General features: G+C 36.4%; 1 protein-coding gene across 1 annotated transcript in view; it reads left to right on the forward strand.

Annotated features, from left to right (window-relative positions):
• LOC129765312 (tyrosine-protein kinase Dnt) overlaps positions 1–11,503 on the forward strand; it is a 192,119-nt gene extending 180,616 nt beyond the window's left edge. Inside the window, exon 12 of the mRNA XM_055765487.1 lies at positions 3,031–11,503. Coding sequence (XP_055621462.1) covers positions 3,031–3,142 — 112 coding nt within the window. The 3' untranslated portion in view covers positions 3,143–11,503. The remainder of the gene's footprint in view (positions 1–3,030) is intronic.
• Positions 11,504–12,967: the final 1,464 nt, after the last annotated feature.

Below are 12,967 nucleotides of genomic sequence, written 5' to 3' on the forward strand. Positions count from 1 at the left end.
GCCACAAAAGAGGCCTGTAAAATTGGCTATCCGAGTTTTTTTCCAATAAGGAAGCGAGCTTCTATAACAGGGGTATTATGAAGTTGGCATCTCGTTGGGAACAAGTCATCGAACAAAACGGCGCATATTTGACTTAAAACAGATGATTGTAACTAATTGTATGGACAAATGAAAATTTAAAAAAAAATACCGCAGCACTTTTTTGACAGCCTAATATATCTTTTGTTCGTTTATGTATGGTGTATGGTTTGAGTATTTTGTTTAAAAATGAATGAAAATTTATCTCCTTCCCTTATCTATATTTATAAAAATGTTATGTTCGTTTGTGTATGTGTCAAAAACTCGAAAAATTCGGAACCGATCGAGCTCAAACCATGATACAATTTGCAAAACAACCTATACCTCTAGGATTGTTGTTACGACATGAAAAAATGAAAAGTTAATCATGGGACCACAATGTGCCGCAGCAAAGCATGGCAATATTTTTTTCCATTGTAAATTTAAGAATGAAATTTTTTAATGAAAATTCAATAATTTCCTACATTTCCTTTGACCGCATTTTTGTAGGTCTCATAGTTCATTAGTTCATATTTTTTTGTTTGTAAAATTTTGAGGAAAAACAAACTTTTGTCCTTTTCAAAAGCAGTCTTTTTTTTGAGATTTCAAATATGCAAAGTTGCTTAAATGACCAACGTTCTTACACCCACAAGTTTTCACTGCAATCTGCGATGATGCTGCTGATGACCAGTCAAGATGGCGTGAAATTCGTCATATATATCGTGCAAAACCTTTGTAAAACCTCGCAGCATCTGGAAAAAATGTTGTCTGCTCGCTAACTTGATTGCCGCTGCTGCTGTTTATTGTTTTTGTGGTGAAATTATAAATATTTTTTACTCGGAGAGTTCATTCACATCTAATGCTGTGATTTGCGATCGTGGTTATTTGTTCTCAGTTAAAAAACAAGCGGAGTTTACATTGCAATATTTACTCTCTACACGTAAAACGCACGTAAACCGAACGTTGCATTTGATTCGCAGTGGTATGAGAATAGTGTACCTCAAATATGAATAACTCGCAACCGAGCTACAGGCGAACTTGTTTTTGTGCGATCCCTTTTTGTGCAATTCCTCATTAGTGTGACTCTTTTTGTGCGTTTTATCATGAAATCGGGATTTGAATTTCCAATTTCCAATTTTTAATAAAAACTTACGAAAACAGTCACATAAATGAGAAATTACACAAAATGCGATCGCACAAAACAAGTTTGCCTGTACTACAATTTTTTTTTTGTTTTCAAACGAGCGAGTAGTCTCATACACACAAATAAGATATCATATTTTAAGGAATGGGTATGTTCGTAATTCTTCGAATCGTTTGACGTTTACTCGCAACCGAGTAACTGACAACGTATTAACCCGGTTTCATTGACAGCACGGGCAGGTAGGTAACACAAATGGGTACAGCAAATATATGAGAAAATAGGAATGCTTTCTTAATATATACCGTTTACAGATTATGGAAGTGCTCTTGTGCCAAGTGTTTAGCGTCACACATTATCATAACGGGAGTTCGTGTACGAGTCCCGTTCTCGCCGGGTATTTTTCGTCGAAGAAATTTCTTTCGACTTGCACTGTGGTCTCGCGTATTCTAGAGCTTGCCACTCAGAATACATTCAAGGCGTATTATTCGGCATACGAAATTTCAACTAAGTAGTACTAATAACACTCGACAAGTTCGACGAAAGTTCCACTGGGAATGTTAGTGCCATTCTACAACGAATTATGGAATCATAATCTATAGCAGATCCATCAAATCTTGGAGAATTTCCAAATCGATTGGTTTGCAAATCATCAAAATTCATTCGTTGCGAACGTAGTTATTATCGTTGAGTTTATTTCATGAAAACATCACCCGTTTTCTGATTTAGCACCCTTACAGAAAACCGGACGGAATATCTTTAAATATCTTAAAATATATATCTTTAATTATTTGGATTGAGATTTGTGCAACTAGACAGCTTAATCTGGCATTCACATCTTGAAGGATGAATGAATGCATAGCACAACCATGTCCCATGGTTGATACAACTGAAATCTGATTCAAGTACCAGGAGTCTCAATGTACAATTTCACTAACAAAGTAAAGTCTTAATCGATGAATTTAGTGAGGTTTTTCTATATTGTATTCTATATATTCTATATTGTATCCATACTGCCATAAATTGTTGGGGAGTATCGAAATCCAATGGTGCTAAAATCGCGTAAATCCATCAAAAAAGGAATGAATTGAATGCAAAATTGAACTATTTTTGCGACGCGACCGGTATTTTGTTTGTTCAATTTGTACCCTCCATATGTTTTGGAAAAACCTAATCCGACATCGAATAATAATAAATAAGAATAGTGTCGGGAATTTCAGTATAGCGTTTAAACTGGAATGCGAATTTGAACATATTGAAATTGACTATGGGATTTCTGGGATATTAAGTATGAGAACGAATCACGAGTGCGATTAACTTTAAAAGTACTTATACGCTGTTTGTAGAGATGAACCAGCCTTTGGCTGAAAATCTCTTTAATAAAGAAATAAAAAAAAAAATACGCTGTTTGAAAAACTGTTCCCAGCAGAACAAACATAACATCGGCAGACGAAGTTATTGCTCTCGTCACTATAATTAGTGGCTACACATTTCCCCTCTGGAGCGCAAAAACAAAAACTCAAAACAAACCAAATATCCCCCGAACAAACAAATTTGTCACAAATCATAATGAATTCATACTTTCATAAATCCTTCCCCGCCGACAACACCTTCCGGCTCGTGAGGTGTAATCTCTCCAATCCTGTCGTAAACCTAGAAAAAAGTGCTTCACATGCTTCCGATCCAATGTAACGATGTATGGTGGGGGGAAGTGGGGGAAGCACCGAATAGTATACATATGAAACTAAGCTCATTTCATCGTCATTTTCCCATTTTCTCATGCCTGTATATCTTTTCTCTTTCTCTTTTACCCTCTCCATCTCCCGAAACAGCTACACGGTGATGTCCTGCTGCTGGCTGGCAGACTACAAGCAGCGACCGTCCTTTCCGCAGCTAATTGCTTACTTGCACGACTTTCACGAGGACTTGGGCAAGTACGTCTAGCGTGCCGAGCGGTGATTTCTGCCATCTACCGCGTCGAACCATCGTCGAATCGGAGCCCATGGTGAGGGAATCGCTTTCGACGTCACAACACGATTGTTACCTTACACAACTAGGAGATTGTAGGAGTACCGGAGCAAAGAGGAGTAGGAGAAGGAACGGGGAACGGTTCCACGCTCATCGGAGTTCCGCCGTTTACCAAGTGAAGCAACACATTAAGTTACTAGGGGGAAGAGGAGAGACTTGGGTCTGATGCTAGAAAGCAGATCGAAAGGTGCAATAATGAAAAACGTGAAGCACGCGGGCGGAGGGTGGTGATAATCAAAATAGAAAAGTACAAATCGCTCTGGTATGATACGGGAGAAAATTGTTGAATACCAACTGAAAGTGAGCGAGTACAAACATTTACGATTATTGATGATATATGCCTTTTGATATAATTTTCTGAAAATGCACATTCTTCGAGGTAATTTTCATTTAATTTGTTCTCTTATAAGATTTATGTTCAGAAATAATAATATTATCAATATGAGTTCGATGTTCCTAGGTGATCCGTACCCAGCGTGTTTGCGGGCTACAATAATTTTCAAATACAACAGGGATTGGCTTCGCTAACCACAAAAATAATTAATAAATCATAAATCATACATTTATAGCACCACGGAATTATTTCGCTCGCTTGTGTTTGGCTGCGCCAGGATTACGGGATTTTAACCGTTATTTCGCTATCAAAATAGACACGAAGTCCAAGGCGTTATGCAGATGGCTTATTGGAGAGAAATAATGAATATTATTTAGTTAATAACATCTCCGGTGCAGGAGAGTTTCTCTACCGTTGCTATTAATACCACAGGGGATTAAAATGCTACCACCGACCGACCGGACCCCTATTTTATCCACAAAAATCACATCGTATAATCGTTGCCACGATGTACACTTGAACCAAATTCGTGAGCCTTTGGAAAATGAGCCAAACAAATGTGTTCATTGGATGTACTATCATGAACTATCGAACATATTTTTTTCACAAGACAAAGTGCTCTTGAAAAATATACCAACAATAATAAAATGGTATAATAAAATGGAAAAGTTTCGAATATTCGAGTATTTTTTTAGTATCAAAACGTGTGTCATAGTTTTTTGAAATTACGTTTTTGCAATAGCGCTAGTTCCAATCGATTGTTGAACATTTGTATAATTTTTGTTGAGCGCTTTTTTTGCAGAACAAAATGCTTCTGACGGCCATAATTTGCTTGCGGAATTACATGATGAACATATTTTAATGAATATACACTACGATCAGAAAGTATTGGGAATTTTTTATTTAAATGTACCGTGCATGCGAAAACCGGTTATTTCGACTCACAAATCCAAGAGCCTGGAACTTGGTATTGAAATACTATCGATTGCTATGTATCTTCAGAGTCACAACCCAGACAGGGCCTCCATACCAGTTTTGACAACGACACACTTGCTCGAAGACGCCTTTTGCCACTAGGTTTCACGTTGTTCGGCGTAATTCTAGCTTCCACATTGATTGTTTTCGTAGCCTTTTCGAATGCGCATTCTGTCATATTGAAGTTTATCTGCTCGTCAATGTTCACCGCCCGGTATTCCGGGATGCGCTTTGAAGTTATCATATCTTTTCCAATAGTGACTTCTGCCCGCTGGATCGCTTTGCAGTAACTCAACGTTCTCTTCACATTGAAGCTGCTTTAGCGTGAACACACCGTCTTGCAACAGATTTCAAAACGTAGGCATATGAACGGAGTCTTGTGGAACTTTCAACGTGATCATCATCGATTTCTGTTCCAGTTTGGTTTGACTCTCCACCCCTCTCTCTAAGGTGGGGGTGTGCTGCTGTACAAATGAAACACAAATTTCTGCATTATTCGAGAATTAATCAAGCAAATGAAACCAAATTTGGCATGCGAATGTTTTAGGGGACACGAAACGTTTCCATGGTGAGGAGGCACTCCTCCCTTATCTCTGATCTCTGAGAGGGGGGTTTCTGCCATACAAATGAAGCATACATTTCTGCATTACTCGAGAATTAATCAAGCAAATGAAACCAAATTGGGCAAATTGGAGTTTGAGGGTACAATAAATTGTTCTATGATGGTTAGACACTCCTTTCGCTCTCTAAGGGTGGGCTGTCATACAAATGAAACACAAATTTCTGCATTACTCGAGAATTAATCAAGCAAATGAAACCAAATTTGGCATATGAATGTTTTACGGGGCACGAAACGTTTGTATGGTGAATGCACTCTTCCCCCCTCTCTAAGGGGGGCTGCCATACAAACGAAACACAAGCTTCTGCATAACTCGAGAACTAATCAAGCACAATTTGGGATGTGAGGGTTTTTGAGTATGAGAAATGGTATGACACCCCTCCCTCCTCTGGAATGGAGGGGGGGGGGGCATAAAAATATTACACATATTTCAACCAAAAATATTCCAACCAAACATGACAATCGAAAATTTTCGTGAAACTCTGAAGGAAAAAGGGAAAACCCGGAAAAGTAAATTCGCATATTCTCTACAATTACATAGTGACAAGGGCTGTTAGTCCATTTGATGTTAGCGCTAGCGAAATTGATCTTCGTTCGAAACTGGAAATGGATTTTAATGTGATGAAACGTAGTCATATATCTTTTTCTATCTATACCAAGAAAAGGATCGCCGGATGTGTTGATAAGGGCAGAACTCGAGAAAGGAATTTAACGATTTAGGGCTGTCTTTATTCTATCATATTTTCTGTATAACGGAGGAACATGTCATTTGCAAGTGGTTGAATAATCTGGAACAAGAATTGTGTCTGAATATAATCTGAAATTATAATGATGAGTTTTGTTAGAAATACTAGGAATTTTATAGTAAAAGGTAAATTCAACGGGGTCGATTAGAAGATCAATCAATGAACAGTTCTGCGATTAGACCCATGAACTTGCTGATAGTAAGAAAACGTGGATGTTTGATAACAAAACACAAATTTTGGGCGGGACGAAGTTTGCCGGGCCAGCTAGTGTTAAAAATAAATAGAAAAAATCGAAAAAATTGACTACGCATATGTACTGCAGTGGAAAGCGAAACCGAAAAAAAACTATCCGTTCTGCAGTGAAAAGTTTGTTCAATTGGAGCTTATTATTGACGTAGGACTACGTCTAACCGGAAGATATAGGAGGTTAAATGAAAATCTAGGCACTGAACATGTAGGAAAAAATAAATGATCGCAATCGCTTATAACTCGAGCATTTCTTAATACATCGCACATATGTTTATATCAATTGATAGGAAATATTTCTTTGCATCTATCACAATGAATAACTTTTTTTCTTGAGATAAACAATTGCATAATTGTGGAACGTTAAACACTGTCCAAACGCACTATGTGCCTCGTTTTGATTGGTCCAATCCATGCTCCTCGAATTATTCCGACCAAAAGGAGCAACCAAAGTAACAGCGGAATATAATTTGGATCCAAGCAAAGAATTATATTGTGAGCCACTCTCCTTGTGAATCTTGGTTGTTGCTTTCCGTAAACATCATTAACGTTCTAACCGCGAAGCAGAGCTGATGTACTAAGACCATCGTTGTAGCATGTAGCGACGGCAGGAGCAGTGCAAAAGTGAAAAGTTGGATGTTATATTGAAAGATTTGAAGGAAAATAATAGTGAGCTTGAAATTTTCGAACGAGACCTCCTGCAAAATGTTGATTCCCACAAAATCAGTCGGTCTTTATCACCTAGTGTCACAAAGACGTAAAAGTTTGAGCTTTTAGAGTCCCGGCAAATAATTACGAAAATAATTCGATACAGATTGCGTACAAATGGTGCCACTGGCTATGGTTTTGGTTAGCGGAGAAAACGAAATGTGTAATATGGTGTAGAGAATGTTTCGCCATATCAAAGAAAAAAACCACATTGTGTGATGAAAACAGCAACGAAGGAAACATCATTAAAAATTGACATCGGCGTTTCTGAGGAACAGGTATAGATGAAGCAGAAGATCAGGGTCACGGCTACCTAAGATATCCCGGACGGGGATATCCGATTGTCTGCCTTGTACTCTCAGTGCTCTAGAGAGCTGAGAGCGAGCAGCATGGAACCGGATACACGACCAGACAACATGCTCGATGTCGTGGTAGTCATCGCCACAATCACAAAGATTGTTTGCTGCGGGCCCAATGCGATAGAGATGCGCGTTTAGTTTGTAGTGATTGGACATAAGCCGAGATATCACGCGAATGAAATCACGACCTACATCCAATCCCTTGAACCATGCACTCGTCGAGGCCTTAGGGATAATCGTGTGTAACCAACGACCGAACTCATCACCACTCCACATGCGCTGCCAACATACGAGCGTATACTGACGAGGAATGTGGAAAAATTCATTATAAGCAATTTGCCTTTCAAAAAGTGTGCCTTCTGAAGCGCCCACCTTAGCTAGCGAGTCCGCTTTCTCATTCCCCGAAATCGAGCAATGAGAGGGAACCCATGCTAAGGTAATCTTGAATAATTTTTCAACCAAAACACTGAATAGTTGTCTTATTCTTGTTAGGAAGTTTTGTTTAAAGTCAAGATAGCGATATAGTGTATTCGACAAAGTTTTAGATCTTATTAAAATATGAACTTTTGTCGAAGACGTCAACATTCTATCTGTTATAGTTTTTGAAACATAAGTCATTTTTGTATGAAGACTCCTGATAAAAATGTTTTGCTCCTAACATTTTTGTATTTAAATTCTCACGTTTGCCATGTTTCTAAACAGACAAAAGCTATGAAGATCATGCAAATTGCGATAATTTATACATAAAAATATAACGAATAGAACATTAATAGCATTTTTTAAAAGATTTCGAAAATTCTTTTTAATGAAAACCTAAGTAAATTCCTACATTTCATTCTCTGACCAAATTTTTGTAGGTCTTATAGTTTTTAAATTAAGATTTTTCGAAAAAAAGTTGAAAAAACTCAAAATTTAAAAAACCTGCAAAAATTCTATCAGGCCTACAAAATTTTAGTCAAAGAATGGAATGTAGGAAATTATTTTGGTTTTCATTAAAAATTACCAATGAATTTTTTGGAAAGAAAATTCATTGAAAAAACAATATTTTGAAAATTAAAATTGATATTTCTCGAAAACATATGCTTCTAAAATTCTGTAAAAAATAGATATAAATAACCCCTTCAAATTTCCAACATGTTTTCCATACATCGGACGATGGGCACATTTACATGGAAAAAGTTTTCCGAGCAACAACTTTTTCATGTTTTTCTTTGAAAAAATACTATTAATGTTCAATTCGTTACATTTTTATATATAAATTATCGCATTTTAAATGCTCTGCTAACTTTTCTCTATTCAGAAATATGTCAAGAACATGTCAAACGTGAGAATTTACACACAAAAATGTTACGAGCAAAACATTTTTTTTTCAGGAGTCTTCATACAAAAATGACTTATATTCCAAAAATTATAAAAGATAGAAAGTCGATGTCTTCGACAAAAGTTTATATTTTAACAAGATCTGAAACTTTGTCGAATACATTATATCGCTACCTTGACTTTAAAAGAAATTAGGATAAGTTGTATTTTTTCAAAGAAAACATGATAAAGTTGTTGTTCGAAAAACTGTTTCCCTGTAAAAGTGCCCATCTTCCGATGTATGGACGACTTGTTGGAAATTTTAAGGGCTATCTATATGTATATATATTCGGGAATTTGAAAAAAATACGTTTTTTGAAAAAAAATAATTTTAATTTATTAAATAACATTTTTGTCAGCGAATTTTTTTTCCAAAAAATTTTTAGTATTTTTTTGTAAAAATTTAAACAATTTCCTATTTTCATCCTCTAACAAGAATTGTGTAGGTATCATAGTTTTTAAGTTTTAAATTTTTGTAAAAAATTAAGAAAAAAAATTGGCTGTTTCCAAAAAGTAGTCTAATTTTTTTTCGAATATTTCAAGTATGCAAAGTTGCTTAAATGGCCCATGACTTTACACCCACAACGTTTCACTGCTATCTGAGATGGTGCTGTCAACTCCTAAGATGAGTTGGCATGAAATTCGTCACTTCTAGTTACTTTGTTAACAAGCCCAGTGTAACGATCTTAGAACATACCTTGCGAACGTAATCGTCCGACATTATCTGACTTGTCCGTAGTATAGCCCACTTCAGGGCGTTGACCCTGAGTTGAGCTGAGCTGGGTTGAGGCATGTGCATCAGCATGTGTTCGGATAAGATTCATGTTTCCTATCAGCATGCGTTGTGTTCGATTTGACATATGGCAAATCGCCCCATTTTGCTGTAGAACAACTAGTTGATCAGAAAAGAGGTCGGCCATACCAGGAAGTACATGGTTCTTCGAAATACGTATATTTAGCATTGATTTCAACGTCATCATTAAGCAACACAGAATGCATTTCCAAATCATTGGACACCACAAGGCCAAATATCGTTATTCTAGCAAGATATTCCGTTTGTAACTAAAATTTTAATTTCTCTCGAACATCTTCAAATTTTTGAAATCATATTTTCATCGAGGTAAACAACCTCATCTATTGAGTCACTCTCAAATTCCTTATCCGATGTATGGTAGTGAGGCGCTTTACTTTGACTTTGGAAGATGCATGCAAAACGTCTTTGATGATCCCTCGCATAGATGTTGTAGAAGTATAGGCGAATTACAATAAATTTTAGATTTGACCGACCGAATCATCTTTCGCGGACGTCCACTTCCGGTTGATGGCAGTAGATGGTGAAAACCTCTTCTTTCTCTTTTAGCCTCTAATAACTTGTTTATCGTAAATTTCCATAATATCACAGTGGAATACTGCCTGAGTGATGCTTGAAACTAATGACTGACAAAAACACTGGAAAAAAAAACCCTCAAAAGATTGATAAAATAACTGGAAAACAAGATGGAAAAATTTTGGCAATTCTGTTGTGCACCCTCTATATACAAATTTGGACAAGAATATCACCTCCCGATGCTTCGCTGATAGTTAATAAAAGCTAATGAAAAGAAGGTTAGGGCATATATTATTTCAATTAAGAACGAACGTGAAGCGAAGCGGATGAATGGGAGGGAATGCAAAAGATGTATATGGTACGAATTTATACTTTTTTGTCGTCGCATTATTATCCATATAAATCAACAATAATTGTTACATGTGAGATAATCTATTGCCATTATTGCATTATCTACTCGATCGATAGAGGAAGTAGAGCCGAGCGGGAACTAACAACTGAGCAACAACAACAATTAACGAGAAGATAGTTTAGAGTAAGCGAAAGAGCCAGAGTAAAACCAACAGATTTATATATATTTGTTACAAATGAAATTTTTATACGCCAACAAAGTGAGACGATTCGAACAGTTGAGATGTTGTTAATGCGAATTATTTAACGAAAGTTTGTTTTTTTTCTGTAGAAGCTAGATAATAGCTAGATAGCTTACCGCGCGCGAAAATAAAACTTGTTCCTTTTGCCACTCATACGGTACTGTTGGGAGCGGGGAAAAGAATGCAACGGCAGCTTTTCGCGAAAAGAAACTTTTCTGCCACAAATTAAAACCACCCACGTGGAACTCATTTTCGCCTAGAAAACTCGCTTCTCTTCTCGCGCTACTTCTCTTCGAATTTATTGTTTCCTGGCGAACTTGCTTAAATACTAGAAAACCGCTTCGCTCGTAATTTCTATCTTCCACCTCTGTAAATATTACCAGCAAAAAGAACCAGAAGTAACCAAAAAAAAGTTAAACTTTATACTAGAACTTCTCTCTTGCAGAAAGCATAAAAAACTACACAAAAGGAAAGTACAGGGTCAAAAATTAGTTTTATTTTTCTACTCGGTCCTTCGGAAGGGAAACGGAAGGAAAAGTTTACTGTTCTAAATGAAACTAAAAACCGAATTTATGTTGAAAACTTCCCCTCTGTGAGCGTTAAAATATTATTGGGAATTCCTCGGTGTACTTGAAACATTTTGTTGTTTTTAGCAAAATTTCAGATTCAAAATTGTCTCAGCCAGCTTGCAAAAGAAATGAGCAACCAAGATAAAAACTCACTGCCAAAAGCGGTTAAACAAATGAGAAAACAGTGGCCGTATTGCCACTCGCTAGAAATACTGATTGTGAATTTTCAATTTGTCATGTACCAAACACAATCCATACACTAAAATCAAATCTACTTAAGATCGATGTTATATCTGTCATTTTTCGATTAACGCTATAACTCTTTAACTGTCATATGTCTCTAGTGGAAAATCTAACCGAAAAAGAAAAAAAAAACATTGAACGAGCCAATGTGAGTGCCCAAAACGCACAGCAAATGATGGAATAAAACAAGAATCAAAATAAGCAACAAGAAACCCTTCGTTTTATTTTGTGCCACTCCTACTGACAAACAAACGATGTTTGTTTTTTTTTTGTTCTCTTCTCGTATCCGAAATCATCATGGGCGTAGTCATCCGTTGTGTTGTTCGCTCGAGCAGGTAGAACGATAACAAATAAGATTATATTTCGACTGCAACCAGATAATCCAGAAAGAGGATACTTGATATAGATTTTCGAAGAAAATTGAAATGTCTCTAAAGCCACCGTTAAAATCGCTACGGTGTATGGGTTCCACATAATTTGACCGACAAATAATTTCTGAGTATCGGTCTCTGATGCTTATGCAACGAAGAGAGAGTCGTTTCCAAAATTTTTCAACCAAGTTTATTTGCACTTTGCGTTAAAATTTCCTGGAAAAAATTGGGTATCAGTGGATTGATTTGCTATATAATAAATTTATCTAAACTGTATAAACTAAAAAAATTAGGTATCGAGCACGTAAATTCTTTTCTTAGGGAACTTTGGAACAAAAGTGAATTCAATATGTAAAACAATATCTCTTGCCCAATGTATTCAACAATCCATCATCTGTCAATTTCAATCACGGTCAAGGATGGAAAACAAGGGAGCATGATGTGATTAACTATTAATCGCGAACTGCACAGATCGTGATCTGTACAAACTGCGACTAACTATGAATCCTCTCCCATCGTAACGAAATGAAGTTCTCTTGGTAACTCTGAGTTGACCAATGCATTGCTAGACTGAATCTAGATAGGATAATTGAGTTACTCTCCTCGCTCGTTTTGTGCACACCTCGCAGCAGGGATTTGCTCCACGAGAATGACTATCTCTATGTTTTACGATTTGAGCACTCTCGCTCTTTCGCCCAGACATTCGTTATTCTACCCCGAGTGCATTTGCTTTGACCAGAAAGAATAGAAACTTCGGTAGACATTTAATTGCAAATGTAATAAAGATTCCATCAGGGTTAAGCGATTTAATGTTCAATTTTCCACTTGTGATTTCTCATATTAGCTCATATTGGGTCACTTCACGGTGAAAACAAAGTGAATTGTATACAACCTTATTACGGCTGTCACCGTGTGTGTAGAATCCAGAAGAGTTCATCCGTCGTGACAACTTTGATGAACTCGGTGTTATTGTGAATATCACGATACTGTCATGTCACGGAGAAAAGCAGGTATATTTGTTACTTGTGTTTTAGATGGTGAAAGCTAATCACCCGGAATGGAGTAAGTTTAATTTCGTATTTATTTAACTTTTTTGCTAACATTTTGAATCTTGTCTTGTCTTGTTTAAGAAACAAAAAATAAACAAACAGCAATTTAAAAAATAAAAAATACTGAAATCGATGAAAAAAAAATATTTTTTTTATATGTGATTTTTTTATTTAACACCCGTTATTAAAAAAGTGATAACAAGTTTCGAACAAGGAAAAAAATGAGTCTATCATTGCAAAGCA

Source organism: Toxorhynchites rutilus, chromosome 2 (genome assembly GCF_029784135.1).
Source record: "Toxorhynchites rutilus septentrionalis strain SRP chromosome 2, ASM2978413v1, whole genome shotgun sequence".
Taxonomy (NCBI): domain Eukaryota; kingdom Metazoa; phylum Arthropoda; class Insecta; order Diptera; family Culicidae; genus Toxorhynchites; species Toxorhynchites rutilus.